The following is a 15,769-nucleotide window of genomic DNA, read 5'->3' as shown; positions in this document are numbered from 1 at the left end:
TGTTTAAGTTGATGTCTACATACGAGACTAAGACAGAGAGTTATGACTCCCGTCTACTCTCATAAGCGCAGGCATTCGCGCTATGAAAATCCCGTAGGATTCCCCAACCCGAGTGGCGACTATCCAGTGCAACAATGGTGATTAGTGAACCTACCGGTTGTTTTCTTCTCAGATTTTTTTTTCTTTCTGACAGTTCATTTACGGCCTTATTTACCCTAGTAGCCTAGCCCCTTGCAACACCTCGCAAGGCTGGAGGAAGAACGCAACCAGGCTAACTAGTAAAAGCCGAGACAACCTGGGCAGGGGGGGTCACAAACTTTTGCCATGTAGTGTATTTGTTGTCTCAGGGCTACTTCCAGAACATACCTCACACAATATAATTATAGATCCTTCGATCTGTGAACTCGACGGCAACCTCGACGTCAAGAGGGAGAGGGTCTTCATTTCCAACTTCCCCGGAATCCCGCTGACTGTGGCCTCAGCTGTTATCGTAACCTGCAGTCAGCCCAAAGAGCACCGCGCTATCACCAGGAACACAATAAAGCAGCTCATCCGATCTTTAAGCTACTTAGGCGGGAAAGGCCGATCCGGCCATCGATCTCATATCACATCAGCCTCGTCCAGCCGGCGTTGAATCTCGTATAAACTATGGAGATTCTGGGAAGCGTTCAGTAACCCGAACCCACATGTTCTTCTGAAAGAACAGGTTCTTATTGATAGTTTCAATAGGCTTCGTCGGGAAAATCAGCTGCATATCGAAGCGCCGCAGGAGCTTTCGTTTGAATCCGATCAGTCTTGCACGTTCGTAACCTCCCATCCCGGGGAAAGGGCTTACCTCGACGTATATCTTGTTCAGTTCTATGAACGCTACGGGCTTCCCGCTGCAGCCCCACCTTCCCGAGCTGAAGACCAGTTCAACGTGATGTCGCCACTGCGTCGATTGGGCCTCGTCAATATCTAGCCATCGCTCCGGCCGGAACAAATCAGCATCATCCCCGAAGATGTCTTTTGACCTTTGTACGGCAAGGAAATTTTGACCGATTCGTGTCCGCCCTGGAATGAATTGGCCATTGATCGTGTCTCCCTCTGGGGGCACCTCTTTCGAGACCAATCCAGAGAAGGGTATATTGATTCTCAGACCCTCATATATCACGGCCTGTAGCGCATCCGGTGATTAGCTGCAATGAACCAGCGTGTATAGAACTAGTAGGGGATACTTGCACATACTTGGAGATACTGCAGTTTCCGCCCTTCCTCCGCCTTCACCGGACTGGAAAGGCTTCCATTGGCAGCCGCTTCGTCGATCTCATTTTGCAATTTCCGATATGCGTGAGGCGCCGTCATAAGGTTTAGTAATGTGCCGCGGATCGCCGTTGCAGTTGTGTCGCTTCCAGCGATGATCTGAAAAAGTATTTCTGACTGGCAATCACGTCTTTCGACACCATGACGGATGAAGGCACCCTACGCCACCCGATGATCAGTTCGAGGTTTTTCATAGAAAGAAGCGTTGCAAGTTTACTGCCAGTGAACTCTTACTAGCATATCCTTTTCATCTTTCGCGCCAGGCTCGAACCGAGTGGTAGCGAGGTCTGCAGCCAGCCTATTTTCTCCAAAATCAGCGCAATCACGGTTACTAGAGGACAAGAAAGACTTCATATGCCCAATATCTCAACTTACTTTAGCATCATACCAAAGCCTTTCTTGTCAGATGGCTTAGGCCCAGCAAATTTGAGAAATGTAGGCGAAAATAATATCTTTCCTATCCAGGGTACCTCGGCGGACATGACAAGGCTGGGAACGAGAGCCTCGGTCTCCTTGATATAGTCATAGACATCGGAATCCGTCGACAAATAGCCGAAAGCATATCCATAGGCGACTTTCGTGAGCGCATCTAACGTGAAGAACTGCGCTGTTGTCGCTAAATCGATGGGCTTCAGTTCAAGGGCTGTAGAGATGTACTTGCGACGGATAAGATCTACCAAAGCCCCCAACTGGGCATCTATACCGTCCTCGAGGGAAGGGTTTTCCTTCCCGCCGTAGCCAAATGACAATTTTGCCTTTAGTTTATCGTGTGCCTGCGTGTCGCGGATGCTGAAGAGCGAGTTGTGATACGGATCCATCTTCATGGCATCGTACCAGCTAGAACGTCGGTAAGCCGGTTTGCTGCTTGTTCTTCCCATCCGGCGAATAACTTCCGGGTCGCTGGTCAGGAGGTCGTTGGGTCCAATACGAGCGAGAGGGCCATATTTATCGTTAACAGCACGGAAGTTCTCCGCCTGCTTTCCGGTGAGAGTGCTCCGTAGCAACCAGAGGTATGAGAAAGAAGCGAGTGGAGGACCTTTGATGTGACGCAATCGAGACCATGCTATTATTGAGGACAGTAGCAGGTATACCACAATAATGACCACGACAGATAGGGTGAGGTTTGCGGTCAAGAGCATGTCTAAGATCCACAAATGGAGCGCCATTCTCAGCGGCGTTTGAAGTAAGTTCGAGTATAGTTCGATCAATTGTTTGCCGGCAGTAAATTATACGGGCAAAGGCAAAGGAGAACCATCTGAACCGTCTTGGGTGTTTCCGTCATGCTGTCAGCGCCTTTATAAAGCCCGCGAGCTTGCAGTGTCACATAACCTGATAGCTACCACTTGCAAATTGAGTGTGAGAACGCCACCGGCGCAGAATTGATGACGGATGACAACTCAGTTCCTTTGATAAGGAATTACTAACTTCGCCCGCATCTGCGCTGTAACGTCGGGCTGACTGACCTCGAGGGTGTGGTTGAGGACGGGACTGAGCGCAGGTAGGAGACTTGCTCTGAATCACATGCAGTATGCCCTGTAAGCTGGGACCAAACTCCAGACTGCCATCCACTGCAGTCTCCATTAGAGAGAATAGTTTATCCATGAGAATCAAATCCAATCATCTGCATTCAAACTGCCATGGTAGTATCCGTAGCTTGCTCGGCATCACATTTCTACTCGGCGGGTCGGTTTATTTTACCTACCCCCACTTTTGCCATTTTCGGCGTGCATACCTTCGATGTTCGTCGCCGTCCGTTATCCAGAGCGGCCACGGGCATTGTTGAAAGCGAGAGAGGACGTCATTTCTAGCTGGCAGTGCATGGGTCGAGCTCACCCGTAATCACATTCGACCTTGCCACTTTACAGTAGTGGAAGGAATGTCGTAATCCTAATTGTATCCAGGCCAGTGAAGAAGCGGCATGATAATCGTCGCCATTTCGGGACACCCGTCTCGCCGTTGGATTCCCAAGTTCCACGATTTAGGCACTGCCCGCGTTTCGGCATTCCGACAGTACCGACCTCCGACCTTCCCGGACTCGCGACTACGGCGCGTTCGATGCTAGGCTCGGATCGACCGCCAATAGCACAACGGTGACATATAGTTCCCGGTTTCCTCTTCCAGAAGCAAGATACAATTTAGAAGATCACAGCGGGACTCGCCGTTAATCCGGCGTAGACGCACACACGATGGTGTATTTGTAATTGCCCCCCAATCAGGACGTGGAAGCGAAGTTTAAACTCTTCTCATTGTCATAAAACACTGTGAATAGTCCTGCGGTAGGTGGAATACCTATCATGTAGAAATCTCGTCTGGGTCACCTGCCATAAGCAGTGTGATATCTACGAACCTGCCTACTATCCAATCAACCTCCCAAAATCCTGCATTCATTGCAGCACTGCCCCCACACTCAGAGTACTTTAACATGACGCATTTGCGGCGGCTAAGCTTCTTCAGGATGCATGATCTCCTCCGAGTTCAAGCGCTACACCCAGAAATATCCGTAAGACGTGCTGGGCATCCAACTTGGCGGTAGGTAATATCCCATCCAGTGATATCCCCGCCGGCCCAGTTGAATCGCCAGTAACATCCCCCTTGCAGGTCACTTGGAAGCTGGTCGCAGCCGCTGCGTCCGCCAGTAAAGCCTCCAAGGTTTGAACCCCTGCAACCCTTAATGTTAGCGCTGACTTCAAGGGGACCGAGGACATGTGTGTACGTGAGAGCGAAAAGCTAGGGAGTTACGAAAAAAGAATGGGACCTACCAGTTATATCCGGCCCCGAACTGCCTCTCACAGCCCGAGTTAAACGGGCCTGCCCCTCCACCAGGCGTGTAGATGATCAAGTCATTCCCTCCGACGTTCCCCGCCGCCTTGCCTGGGCTGACTATCTGCACAATGATCTTTTTGCCCCTAGCTGCCCCCGAAGTCCATTCAGCTTCATAGCATTTGCAGCAGTTCGCGTTATTTCCGTTATAGTCGCCGCCAAACTGGATAGCGAAGCCATAGGAGAGGTTTGAATCGACCGGGATGGGTTGGAAATCGCGGCACATGTACGCATCTCCGCCGTCACAGCCGGTCGCGGTGGTGAGGGAAGCAAGCTGATCGAGCGCGTTGCCGCGGTTGTCGCAGGATTTCGCGACTCCTCTTTGGAAATTCAGCAGGACAGTACAAAGTTGAATAAATAAACATTTCATTTGTTTCGCGGGGACAATTAGACAACAGTCTCTTCCTTACCTGTTCTGTACGACCTGGTTGGAAACAGCTGTTGAACAGACCGGCTTGCAGCTAGACGATTTGAGATGAACAGTAAGAATCCACTACAAAATGGGATTATGAAACTCGAGTTTCTGAATAACGGCAATCTTTCCAAGTGAGAGTAGCTGCCGCCAGATATAACTTACCAATCCCAGCCGGTGTAGGACTTACCCCGCAACGTTTGCTGCGCAGGCGCGGGAACAACGAGGGAAAATAGAAAGGCTAGGACGATGATGAGAAACATTTTCGTGCCTGCTTATTAGAGAACGTATAATATCATCAGCTTTCAACAAAGGTTTGAGGCCTTCGTGGTTGGCAAGACTCTCTCACAAATGTAAAATCAACATTGAGCTCAGAGCCTCTCCTCAAAGCAGCACCCTCTTCCTCTTATATGACACCACCTCCAGTTGATTTCACCAATTTGTATATCGCCTAAGGAGAGACTAGGAAGTACTTGGGTCGTGAGAGGGCACCACATGCATCCCTGAGTTTAGCAAATGTCGACGCGGAACCCGGATAAGCAAACCCGAGTATTGTCTTGTTGGATAAATTGGCACTTTATTAACAGGCCTACCCTCACCCACGTCTAATCGGATGGCTAAACCGGATTCCCCCGTGCCTCAGCACACACGATCCGAATGGGCGACGGGCACGCAAAGATTGTCCCGACTCCGACTTGGCAGCTCGTCGCCGTTCACCTTTATCTTCACGGCATGGTGCCATGGATACCTAAAGAAACTAGGGCATCTCCTGTGGACGCGGTATGCTCTGATCTACCTCGACCGCTCGCGCATCGGAGTGCAGCTCTGCCGGCGGGCCTTGGTCGGTAATTATATTGTACAGCGTCAAACTCCCGTTAAAAAAACCAACTGCCAAAATTTTGCCGCTCCGACTGAAAGCAGCCGCCGTAGCAAATGTAGCCCCGTCCTGATTCCAGCTCAGGCGGCCCCTGTATTTTCCTGTTGCAAGGTCGGAGATATCAAGACCCGCCTCGGACCGGCACACAAGGAGTCGGCAATCTGGGGAGACGGCGAGCGGCCACAGCTCCAGGTCGCGCACGATCTCGAGGCTGTAGCTTTTGAGGTCCCCCGACTCTGGGTACCAGAGAATAACTTGCCTGCCCCAGACCGATACTATGAGCTTGCCGTTTGGCGAGATACGCAAGATGCTGGCGGGGTGCAGTGTCGATACTCTGAAGCATTTGAGCAGCTTTCCGGGATTTGGCAGGGATGTATTGACTAAACGGCCTGAGCCGTCCTTTGCAAGGCTGATAAGGCTCTTACTGTCCGGCATGAAGGCCATTTGCGTGATATCTGCGAGTTGTCCGGGGAGGCATGCCCTCCGGGGTAGTCCATCTACCTGCGCATCCAAGAGGAATATCTCGGTGGCATCCGAGACGGAGAGAGCAGCTAAGAGTGACCCATCAGGAGACCACACCAATGGTGGCTGGATCCCGATGCTGGATGCTGAAAACTTCCGCTTCATGCTAACTATGTCCACAAGTTCGAGAGAGGTTCCCAGACTGTACATATCGACCATAGCAGACAAAGAAATGTCGTGGAAGATGGCGACAAGTTCGGAGCTTTTTGACTTAGACCGCGACAGGCCGATGGCGGCGCTAAGCCTGCTACTCTGCTTTGCATCTGTGGCGGCGGGACCAAGGGCAATCCCCCTACCGCCCGTGACACGGAAGACGCCAACTGGAGCTGGGCCATGCCGAAGGCTCATAGCGGCGCGACTCTGGGCATCAAAGCCAGAAATGAAATGCCAGTTCCGTTGCGTAGCCCAAATTGTTGGCTCATGCCACGGGGAAAGGGCCATGACGAAGGTGTCGCTCGCCGAGAACTCGACGTGCACCACCTTCATGTTGCGTCCCCGTGACTGAGACGCCAGACGACTGTGGAAGGCAAGGGCCACCTCTTCATCACGAGCGTCTTTCGGGGCCATTGCGCGTTCGGCTAGATGTCTTGGTGGTAAGGGCGGAGTACGCCAGCAGTTGAGAGTTCACGTCGCGGTCCCAACATGCTCTGAGCCCAGGGGCCTGGTTAAGTAAAACTCATGGACGGGTCAAGAGCAGGGAGCAAAGTACCAATGTAGGTAGTATCTAAAGCCCTGAAAATCACAGCCACATTACATGGGCCCCCCCGCTTTGGATCCTTCCGATCCTTCAGACAAAACAGGGCACATGTAAATACCTAAAGAAACTGTAACCAGCAGCCAAACAAACACGACATCCATTTACTTGGCTGCAAAGGACTGGCCAAACCCGGGAAGTCAGTGCGGGAAGGTGTGGCCCCTAGAAACTTAGCGAGAAGGTTAAATAGGTCCCTGGTAAATTTAAATGTGACCAGTCAAGGCTCGGAGACGGGTAGAGCGAGATAGCAAGAGCAGGTGACCCCAATCTCGTCATCACTGAGAATCAGGGACAAGATCTTTTTTGAATAGAAGAGGGGCTGCACACCCTCTTGAGCGAGTAAGGAGCGATACCACATGCTGACCTGACCTATGTTGGGGATTTAATGCTCAGACCTTGTCGTATTATTCGATGGCGGCCATGTGCACCACCTACATGTACAATTCTAATAATCCAGTTAGCCGTGGTAGAACCAGCGGATTGTCCACATGTATCTGGTCCTATTCAAGACGTTGAGAGTTTGTGTGCCTTGGTACCGCTTGATTTGAGTTGTGGTCTACGTTCACGCTCAGTTTCTTTCCAGAACGGCTCTTCCTATCGTCCCCCCGGGATCTTCGATTTCTGTCACATTTGATCAACGTTCTCTTGCAAATTCTCTATGGTGATCATCGGTGTGCTTTGAATCTGATAACATTTCATTACCAAACATCGATTTCTCCCCGCCTCAGCACCGACGAGTAGTGGAAGTGAAGGCTTCACCACAGGCCTCAGCTTCAACTGTGAGAATGGCTTATGGCTTAGAACCACCTTCGCCCACAGCTTTGCGGTGCTGGTGTCCTGCAATATCTCTCACGGAGGAAAGCCAACGTGCGATGGTTGATCTGAACTTTCTTAATTTTTCCCTGTACAATGTGGCGCAGGTTGAGCGCCCTGGATATTCTCAGCAACTTCGTGTTGCGTCGCTGCCCTGTCTAGGGAAAGCCATCTCTAAACGGATATATCGGGTGGCGATGCTGTGCTTGGCAAACTCGCAGTGCGCCCACATTGTGGTGCCAGCAAATATTCCACTTCTCGAAACTGCACTGCTCCGCCACAGATGCTTCTTGGAATTAGAATTTGTCTGCCATGAGCTAACCCATGAAATGGAACTCAAGGAAGATAAGGCTACATGTGGAAAAAAACCCATGGATGCTGTCCGCAAATACAAAAACTGCGATATTATTTTTCTTCCGGACGTAATTACTGGATGTCCTCGACATAGATTCCAGCGGATGACACCCAGGCTTTTAGGATCGCAGCCAGCTCAACCAAAGACTACCCACCAATTACTTTTATCAGCCAAATGAGAAGACGGAGCGAGCGACTGAAGCAACGCAGTAGACGGAGCCAAAGACTGAGGCAGCGATCTCTCATCCCACAAGTACCAAGTAGACGGAGTCAACGACTGAGAAAACGCTCTCTAATCCGCCATCCACCAATCATGGCGCATCCAGCTCTTCAGGTGCTGCTGCTAATTCCTGAGTGCCTTGAAATGGTTCTCATGGAACTCGATCCTTCCACCCTCCTTACGTCGGCACAACGAGTCTGCAAAACCTGGCACAAAACTATCACGACATCGCAGCCCCTTCAAAGAAAACTGTTCCTGACGCCTGATGCTGGTCCTGCCAGCAAGGATCGAACCCCCAACCCCCTACTCGCCAAAACTTTCCCCGCCTTCTTCACTACCGGCCTGAGCATTGTAGGGAGGATCCCACGAGAAGAAGTCCTCCGGCAACTAGGCGACCCTCTCCAGGCACCGGCGTGGGGCCGAGAGGCTCTCCTCAGGAAGGGTGCGAGTTGGCGGCGCATGTATCCCGAGTATCCAGTCAGTTTCAAAATTGGATTCATCAACTGCCGTGGCTCGTGCGAGCTTTCATTCTACAGCGGCGTCCTAGATGTTCCAGAGGGCGTCACAATGGGGAAGTTGTTCGATGTGGCATACACAATGATGTTGGGACGGGACTACTACGGCTCATATTTCGGTGTGTACTGGAGGGAGAAAAGTAAGGACCCTCAGGTTCACGACTGGTCCTGGAAGTGTGGAGGGGAAGAAGTGCCACTATCAAAATTCCCAGAGGACGTGAAAATTGTTATCTGTCCTAAGGTGAATGACATCGCGATCGGCCATGCCAGGCCATCGGAATCAATCGACGTCTTGAACAAACTTTACATGCCGGCGGATTTGGAATTTTGTCCTGTTGCTCTGAAATTTGTATTCTCTCAGGATTGGTTTGGCTAAGGGTGGCACACTGACTTTGTGAATATGGAGGCATCCAGCTGATACCAAGGGCAGTTAGTTTCCTAACGGTCTAAATATAGGTCTTCTTAATTCCCTGTTGATTACGGAGGTGTGGTATTAAAGATGTGCAAAATGGATGGATAATACAAGCTAGATGTAGGCGTATAGACGGAAAGGCGCATCGATATAAGTGATAATGATTCCATGTCACTATAATCTACACCGAGCCCACTTTTGAAGACACCACCGGTTCTCATCTGAACAGAAACCAGACTGTAGAAATAGTATTAGAATTATAATAAGTACTTTCTAAGACCCCGTCCTCCAAACCATCATTCCTTCTACATCCAAACGATTAAATCCAAGTGAAGCACTCCTACACCCTCCAAAATAGGCATGCCGTAGGTACGTGATGAAGTGAAAAAGTCCTCCAGTGAGAGCCGGGAGGTCGGAAGAGCTGGTGCAACAACCCGGTTCCTGAGTTCAGCGGTCGTCGGAAGCGGGCCGACATCCGACTAAACGGGCAAATCGACAGGGAACTTAACCGGAAGCTTGACAGGCAAGTTGGCATCCACGACGTTCAACAAGTGATCTCCGTCGATGGGGAGACTGACGGGTAGGTCGAGGGGTAGGGCTCGCGCGGCCTTAACGGGGGGGTTGGCGGGCACGTCGGCAGGCACATCGGTGGGCAACTTGGTGGGCAGGTCGGTAGGCAGCTTGAGGGGTATATCGGAGAGTAGGTTGAGGGGTAAGTCGGGCAACTTGATAGGCAGATCTGCCGGAAGGAGGCCTGTATCAACCGGGGCAGCGGCGGCCAGAACGGTGAAGAGGAGTGCGGCGAGCGTGATCTTCATGATGGTGAAATGATAGAGGATGATAGACAAAGTCTTTGAGAGAAAGGTAGGTTGTAGACTCAGTACGGAGTAGCTGAATGATCGTCCGGCTTGTGTTTATATAGCGAGCTGTTTGCTTATTGCAGGGGTGCGAGATCTGGAGAAGCTGAGAGTGATACTAAGATAGTTCCCATTCCCTCGATGCGGTCTTGCTATGCTTTATATCCTTTTCTGCCGTCTCTTAGTATCGGATACGCGGATCTTTGAACGAGCACGCAAGTGGTGCCAGCTCTGGATGCTGAGTGAGGGAGATTGAGATCACCATTGTCGACTAAACTCCCCAAAAGCATTGGTCCATCGAAACTGGGGTCCTCACATTCGTCCAAGACATTGTTAAGGGAGTTCTGGTTGACCACCTACCGCGGAAGCCGAACTATCCGTGACGAACCACACCAACGCGAGCGGCTGAAGCTGCGAGATCAAGCGCGAGATCGCATTTCGGCCGTTCTTTCGGCTCCTTGACCTGCGCACGAACAAATTAAGCTATGACTGCAGCCATAGTAGGTTAAATGTCCCCCGACGAAGCAGGTCCGCCCCGGGTGATCTGCATTCACGCAAACCGGCAGTGGCTCAGCAGCATGTTTGGCCCTAACCCGATCCGGGAGAGGATCCAAATTGTTGACGCTTATTGCACCACACGACACCACACGACGAGACTCTCACGGCGCGACATCGAAGCCCATGCGCTGGCTGAAGATGAGCGAAATGAAACTTGTTCCCCGAAGAAATCAGGGCTGTTACCTTTGCGGTCGCCTCCTCCCTCCTCCAAAGCATCCCCGATTCACATATTCGGTTGCAACGTGCATGATGGTGATTACGATCGACATGCACAGGGGCATGTAGATCTACGATGCCCCCACGTCGTACTTGTCTCCATTCGTTCCAGAATATCGGGCATTGCCCCCACAATACCACATGGCGGAGTCGAGAGGTCACGTCATAGACCCTGGCGATGGTGCCTCTTCGCTAGTCCTCGTTATCTTGGGTCCCTCGCCCGCAAATTGACTATGTTAGTACATTGATCAGCAGCTTATCACAGCTCTCCCATATTATTTTGGCTCCGATCCGTACAGGACAGCAGCTATTATTACATGCACACAGACATTGAATTTAACGCAACCCGACTTCGCGGTGGCAGTTTCTAATGTGTCCATCGCAGCCATGATTTGCTTCTCCGAAGTCCGTCCGGTTGACTGAAGATCATTGATGATGTTATTCATCCCCTGTCATTGAGCTTGACCTCCCGGCCTGTTACCAGCCTTCTCAACCAGCATCTTAAAGGATTCCAAGAGGCTTGGGTTATTAGTTGAGGAAGGTGCAAAGCCGCCATATCGGACACTTGGTACACGTTCTAGAGACCACTCGTTGACGCAACATGTAGACATACCTCCGGTGTAGTTTAGGTAATCATGCAAAGCTTTCCGAATGGCTAGGCGACGATTCCCACATCACCAGCAAATTTATGTTGCGGGTTTTGCGCCCTCATCAACGATATAGAGATCTCTCTATATAAGTTATGGGCGCCCAGTATCCGACTGATAGTCCAGCCAAGGGTCAAGGATCTGGCCAACTCTTTTGATTCCGGGATTCCGGAGACGTGGCCAATAATGACTTCCCTGCGCACGAGATTTCTGCTATTATGAGGCAGTGGGGAGAGGGATATCGGCTTAATGTACGCCGTGGTGTCGCCATCCACGGCAATGAGGTATTCGTGGAGCGAGCACCTAACTGGGATGGCAAACGCGACAACAGTTTTGGCGCAGGTCTTTTATGAAACTCTAAGTAACCGCTTTCTAGTGGTCATTTCCAATTGGGCCCTCACATACTCTGACTGACGGGGTCAGCGCGGCGTCTAGTTGAGTTGCGCAGTTTGCCTTGCTGTTTCTCATCATGATGTGATCTTACCACCTTCAAAACTTAAACCTCAACGCTTAAAGCTCGTCCACGGAGAGAAGCGTAAGGTACAATGGAACATCTTCCGAGAGAAAGACCCTCCAAGTTCCTTCCTTCCCTGTATGAGGCCCTCTATCATATGCCTGGCTTTGTCATCAATAGCGAACATGGAAGTTAGACCCAACGAACGCTGCCATCTTTTGGCAGGTGGTTCCCTATGAGGCGCACCTGCCGTGACAATGACATCTTTATCCATCTTTGCTTCCGATATTGAATGACTTGCATCTATCTCGGGCCCTCAGATTCGGCACCGTCCGCTCTTCCTATTCATCTTGATAATTCCAAATCCAACAACCCTTGCCGTCCTCCCAAGTGAAGTACACTTCTGCCAAACATGGATCTCGAGCAATCAAAGCTGCACCTTGAGCAGTTTTTTCAAACAAATCAGGATCAGCATGAGCTCCTCACCGCTTTGGGAGCCTTCCTCAACACAGCACCTCGCAGAGTCGAACGCCCTGGCCTCTATGTGACGGAGATCGAAGAACGAATCGAAATCTTCGAAGATATCAAACGATCTGTTCATCGACAGTTTGTGGAGATTACGGCAGTGCACTGGGCTCTCTTTTTCGTTGTGCCTCTCCCTCCACTTCGCGACCTCCAACGCAGCCTGCACCACCCAGACTCCTCCATTAGCACGTCGATTTCCCTGAAAGCCATAGGGGAGCGGTCGGCACACCTGTTGAAAACTTGTCAGCCCCCCTTTTCTTAAATCATCCCATCGTCGTCGGGTCGAATTTATATCTAACGAAATCGGGTAGTTTTGGCAAAGGAAAGAGATCGATCGACCTTGGATGCTCCCCCCATCCCATCCAGAAATGAAACGGAATCAGCTAAGGTAGTACACGTACCTTGGGCCTTGCCCTGGCTCGACCTGAGGAAGGATCGTCATTTTCTCACTCTCCCTCACACTCCCCCCCTTTTTTTCGCACTTCTCGTTCACTTTTATCAAGAAATGTGATATCGCTGAGCTGACAGTACCTTCCCTCGCAGTGTCATGCTCGCGACCAAAAATGCGTTTTAACGAGGGCGATGAAACCCCAAGCTTGCCACATCTTTCCATTTAGCGCTATCAAACGTCGGGGATTACTCTCCGATGCGCTCCAGTCAATTCTCGGCATGTTCTGGACCAGTGCTCGCGGAGCGCGGCTCCAAGCTCTGATCACAGATAATGCCCATATCCTTGACACAGCCAAAAACATGATTTGTCTGACTCCGACACTACACTCTTGGTGGGCGAACGCATATTTTGCGCTAGAACCCTATGAACAGCTCCCAAACGGGGTTCGAATTAGGCTGAGATGGTTGAAAAAGACCGCGTTCGTCCCATGGCAGGCGATGCCGGAGCCTAGGACAGATCCCCGGGACTACCTTAATTGGCCCGGTGAGCAGGAGGGAATTCTGGGGATCGTTGATTTTGAGTCGGGCCACCCACTCATTGATGGGTCCCTCTTCGATCTCGTATCAGATGACGTCGACACTCAGGTCTCGTGGGACCTGATCGAGATCCAATGGGATCTTTTGAGGATGGCGGCGTTATCCGGGGCGGGTGAGGTGGCAGACGATCCCAGATGGGATAGTGATAAATACTTTGTAGAGTTGTTTGAATCCCTCCATGAAGAGGGCATGCAAGGCCCCGCGGACAACGCACCTTCAAGCAGTCGAGGTCGTTAGGAATCCCCCTCAAAGCTTCCAGAGTCGGTGCCTGGCGGTGGTCGTTCTGTTCCCACCGGGCTTATGATGAGGAGTGGACAGGAGACACTTCCAGACGGGGGCCAATCCAGCCATGCCCACCAGGAGGACCAAACCAGCCATACCCATCAGGAGGACAACAGTTCCCTGGTATCAAGGGACGGTGATGGAGGAGACGTGATTCAACCTCCGCCTCCACGTCGTCGCCGCGAGCGGGTGAGAGAATCTGCTACGGCATTTACAAGGAAGGTGTCCCGCAAGCTATCTCAGTTAACCCTACGAGGTCGGATCCCGCCAAGTTGACGGGGAGGCTGTAGCAGAACGTCAGGTCATGAACAAGGATTCAAGTGTGTACCAATATGATTAATTTATTTCCTCCGCACAAGATGTGTACCTTGTGAGGTTGTCAACTCTATCCCCTAGTCAGCTTGAAGTCGAATCTAAGTCTAGTTCTAAGTATGTTCTATCCCTCGAGAGTGTACACGCATGTATAGGCGGCGAGGTGCTGTTCTACTTCTCCTCCTCGTCCTCCTCCTCCCTAACCTCCAAAAACACAAAGACAGCTAGTATCTAGCGGTTACTCGGTTCGGAGACGCTTAGTCCCGTTGGTAGCACCGTTAGAGGTTCCATTGGCACCCTCAGGCTGGGTAGAAAAGTACTCCAAGCTCGCCTTGGGCTCAGGCTTCATGGTCTTGGCGCCCTGCATCCAGCCAGCGGGGCAGACCTCGCCGTGCTCATCTGTGAACTGGAAAGCCTGGACGAGGCGGATGGTCTCCTCGACGTTCCTGCCGACGGGCAGGTCGTTGATGGTGATCTGACGCAGCACGCCCTTGGGGTCGATGATGAAGAGACCGCGCAGCGCGATGCCCTCGTCCTCGAGAAGGACGCCGTAGCTGCGGGAGATGGCCTGGGAACGGTCGGCGACGAGGGGGAGCTGGAGGTCGGGGCCGAGGCCGCCCTGTCGACGGGGCTGGGTCTGCCAGGCGAGGTGGGAGTAGTGGGAGTCGGTGGAGACGGCGAGGACGGTGGTGTTGATGTCACGGAAGCGAGGGAGGGCGTCGTTGTACTGGATGATCTCGGTAGGGCAGACGAAGGTGAAGTCCATAGGGTAGAAGAGGAGGACGACCCTGCAGGATTGAGAAAGTAATTGTTAGTTGGGCAGGGCTGACGTGGCGTCGGTGGGTGTTTTGGGAAGGAAAAAGGTATCATACCATTGACCAAGGTAGTCCGACAGGGAAATCTCCTTGAACTCGCCGCCGGCGAAGACGGTCATGGCCTTGAAGGCAGGGGCCGGGCGCTGGATGAATGCAGAAGACATGTTTGGATAAGGTTCCGTGCGGAGCTAAGTTAGGGCCGGGATGGTGGTTGATGGGTGAAGTCTGGTAGGATTGAAGCTAGAATTGAGTCAATGAGGTGACGCGTGGTGATGGGAGAGAGAAGAGAAGAAAAGGAGACAAATTGAGACGCGCAAACGAACGCGCCGGAAAACGACGGAATTCTAGAAAAAGTAAAGTGCGGTCAGCCCCTGCTGCTTATCAATTGGGTGGACCCACCATGTTGCAATTGACAGCTGCCATTGTCCAATCCGACAGTTGAATTGAGGTTTCCGTGGAGACGACTTCCTGTCACAGAGAGAAGGATTAGTCAGGACGTATCACTTTGGGACAAAGAGCCCGATGCCGGATACAGCAAACATTTGCCAGCAGAGCTGTCGATGTTCCGAGCATCGAACCTCTTCCTCATGAGGGGACCGAGTCGGCTGGGGTCCTTGTCAGAGAATTGTGAGGTTGCAGGCTATTCGCCGAGGCTTGGTTACGTACCCGCGTGACCACGGGAACACCAGAAGGGCGGGCCGGAAAATAGGAAAATAAGGCGAAGCAAATGCCGACGCCCTCCGGCATCGGGGGCACTGGCCGGTGTCCTGGAATGACCGCATTTGAGGTCACCCGCTCCGGGGTAAAGTCTTGACTTTGCCAAGTTGTCAGTAACCGGTCAAAGTATCTCACCTAGATACCGTTGGAGTTGCACGTGTATACTTCTGACTGACGCTGGACACGGTACCGGGTCTCACCCGGCTGCGAGTGAGACACAGATAAACAGTAGGTGATCCAGACGATATGCCTTAGCAGGTACAATACAATTAGCACTTTACCAGAGAACTTTCAAGGGAGATCATCTCATTTGCATTAAGTTTACTCTACTTTAAGCCGGCTTATTCTTCTCTGTCGGCCGGAGAAGGACAAACTAGTGAGCAGAATGTGTCCAAAGA

At 51.6% G+C, this 15,769-nt stretch overlaps 4 protein-coding genes and 3 pseudogenes across 4 annotated transcripts; 2 read left to right on the top strand and 5 right to left on the bottom strand.

Annotated features, from left to right (window-relative positions):
• Nucleotides 1–646: 646 nt before the first annotated feature.
• SAPIO_CDS4148 (uncharacterized protein) lies at nt 647–2,441 on the bottom strand (the record flags this gene model as incomplete). Its single annotated transcript, XM_016786773.1, has 5 exons — nt 647–1,156; nt 1,228–1,401; nt 1,537–1,600; nt 1,678–2,276; nt 2,394–2,441. The coding sequence occupies 5 exons, from the start codon at nt 2,439–2,441 to the stop codon at nt 647–649; spliced, it is 1,395 nt and encodes a 464-aa protein (XP_016643749.1).
• A 1,616-nt stretch (nt 2,442–4,057) lies between these two features.
• Nucleotides 4,058–4,797, bottom strand: SAPIO_CDS4147 (uncharacterized protein; the record flags this gene model as incomplete). Its single annotated transcript, XM_016786772.1, has 2 exons — nt 4,058–4,440; nt 4,725–4,797. The coding sequence occupies 2 exons, from the start codon at nt 4,795–4,797 to the stop codon at nt 4,058–4,060; spliced, it is 456 nt and encodes a 151-aa protein (XP_016643748.1).
• Nucleotides 4,798–5,291: 494 nt separating this feature from the next.
• Nucleotides 5,292–6,500, bottom strand: SAPIO_CDS4146 (annotated as a pseudogene; the record flags this gene model as incomplete).
• Nucleotides 6,501–8,167: 1,667 nt separating this feature from the next.
• Nucleotides 8,168–8,965, top strand: SAPIO_CDS4145 (annotated as a pseudogene; the record flags this gene model as incomplete).
• Nucleotides 8,966–9,480: 515 nt separating this feature from the next.
• On the bottom strand, nt 9,481–9,819 carry SAPIO_CDS4144 (annotated as a pseudogene; the record flags this gene model as incomplete).
• A 2,326-nt stretch (nt 9,820–12,145) lies between these two features.
• Nucleotides 12,146–13,482, top strand: SAPIO_CDS4143 (uncharacterized protein; the record flags this gene model as incomplete). Its single annotated transcript, XM_016786771.1, has 2 exons — nt 12,146–12,339; nt 12,876–13,482. 2 exons carry the CDS (start codon nt 12,146–12,148, stop codon nt 13,480–13,482), a joined length of 801 nt encoding a protein of 266 aa, XP_016643747.1.
• A 595-nt stretch (nt 13,483–14,077) lies between these two features.
• SAPIO_CDS4142 (Peroxiredoxin-1) lies at nt 14,078–14,818 on the bottom strand (the record flags this gene model as incomplete). Its single annotated transcript, XM_016786770.1, has 2 exons — nt 14,078–14,627; nt 14,712–14,818. The coding sequence occupies 2 exons, from the start codon at nt 14,816–14,818 to the stop codon at nt 14,078–14,080; spliced, it is 657 nt and encodes a 218-aa protein (XP_016643746.1).
• Nucleotides 14,819–15,769: the final 951 nt, after the last annotated feature.

The sequence above is a fragment of the Scedosporium apiospermum genome (genome assembly GCF_000732125.1).
Source record: "Scedosporium apiospermum strain IHEM 14462 chromosome Unknown SEQ_SAPIO_0090, whole genome shotgun sequence".
NCBI classification, from domain to species: domain Eukaryota; kingdom Fungi; phylum Ascomycota; class Sordariomycetes; order Microascales; family Microascaceae; genus Scedosporium; species Scedosporium apiospermum.
The sequence above is the reverse complement of the archived record's forward strand: the minus strand, read 5'-3'. Positions and strand labels throughout refer to the sequence as shown.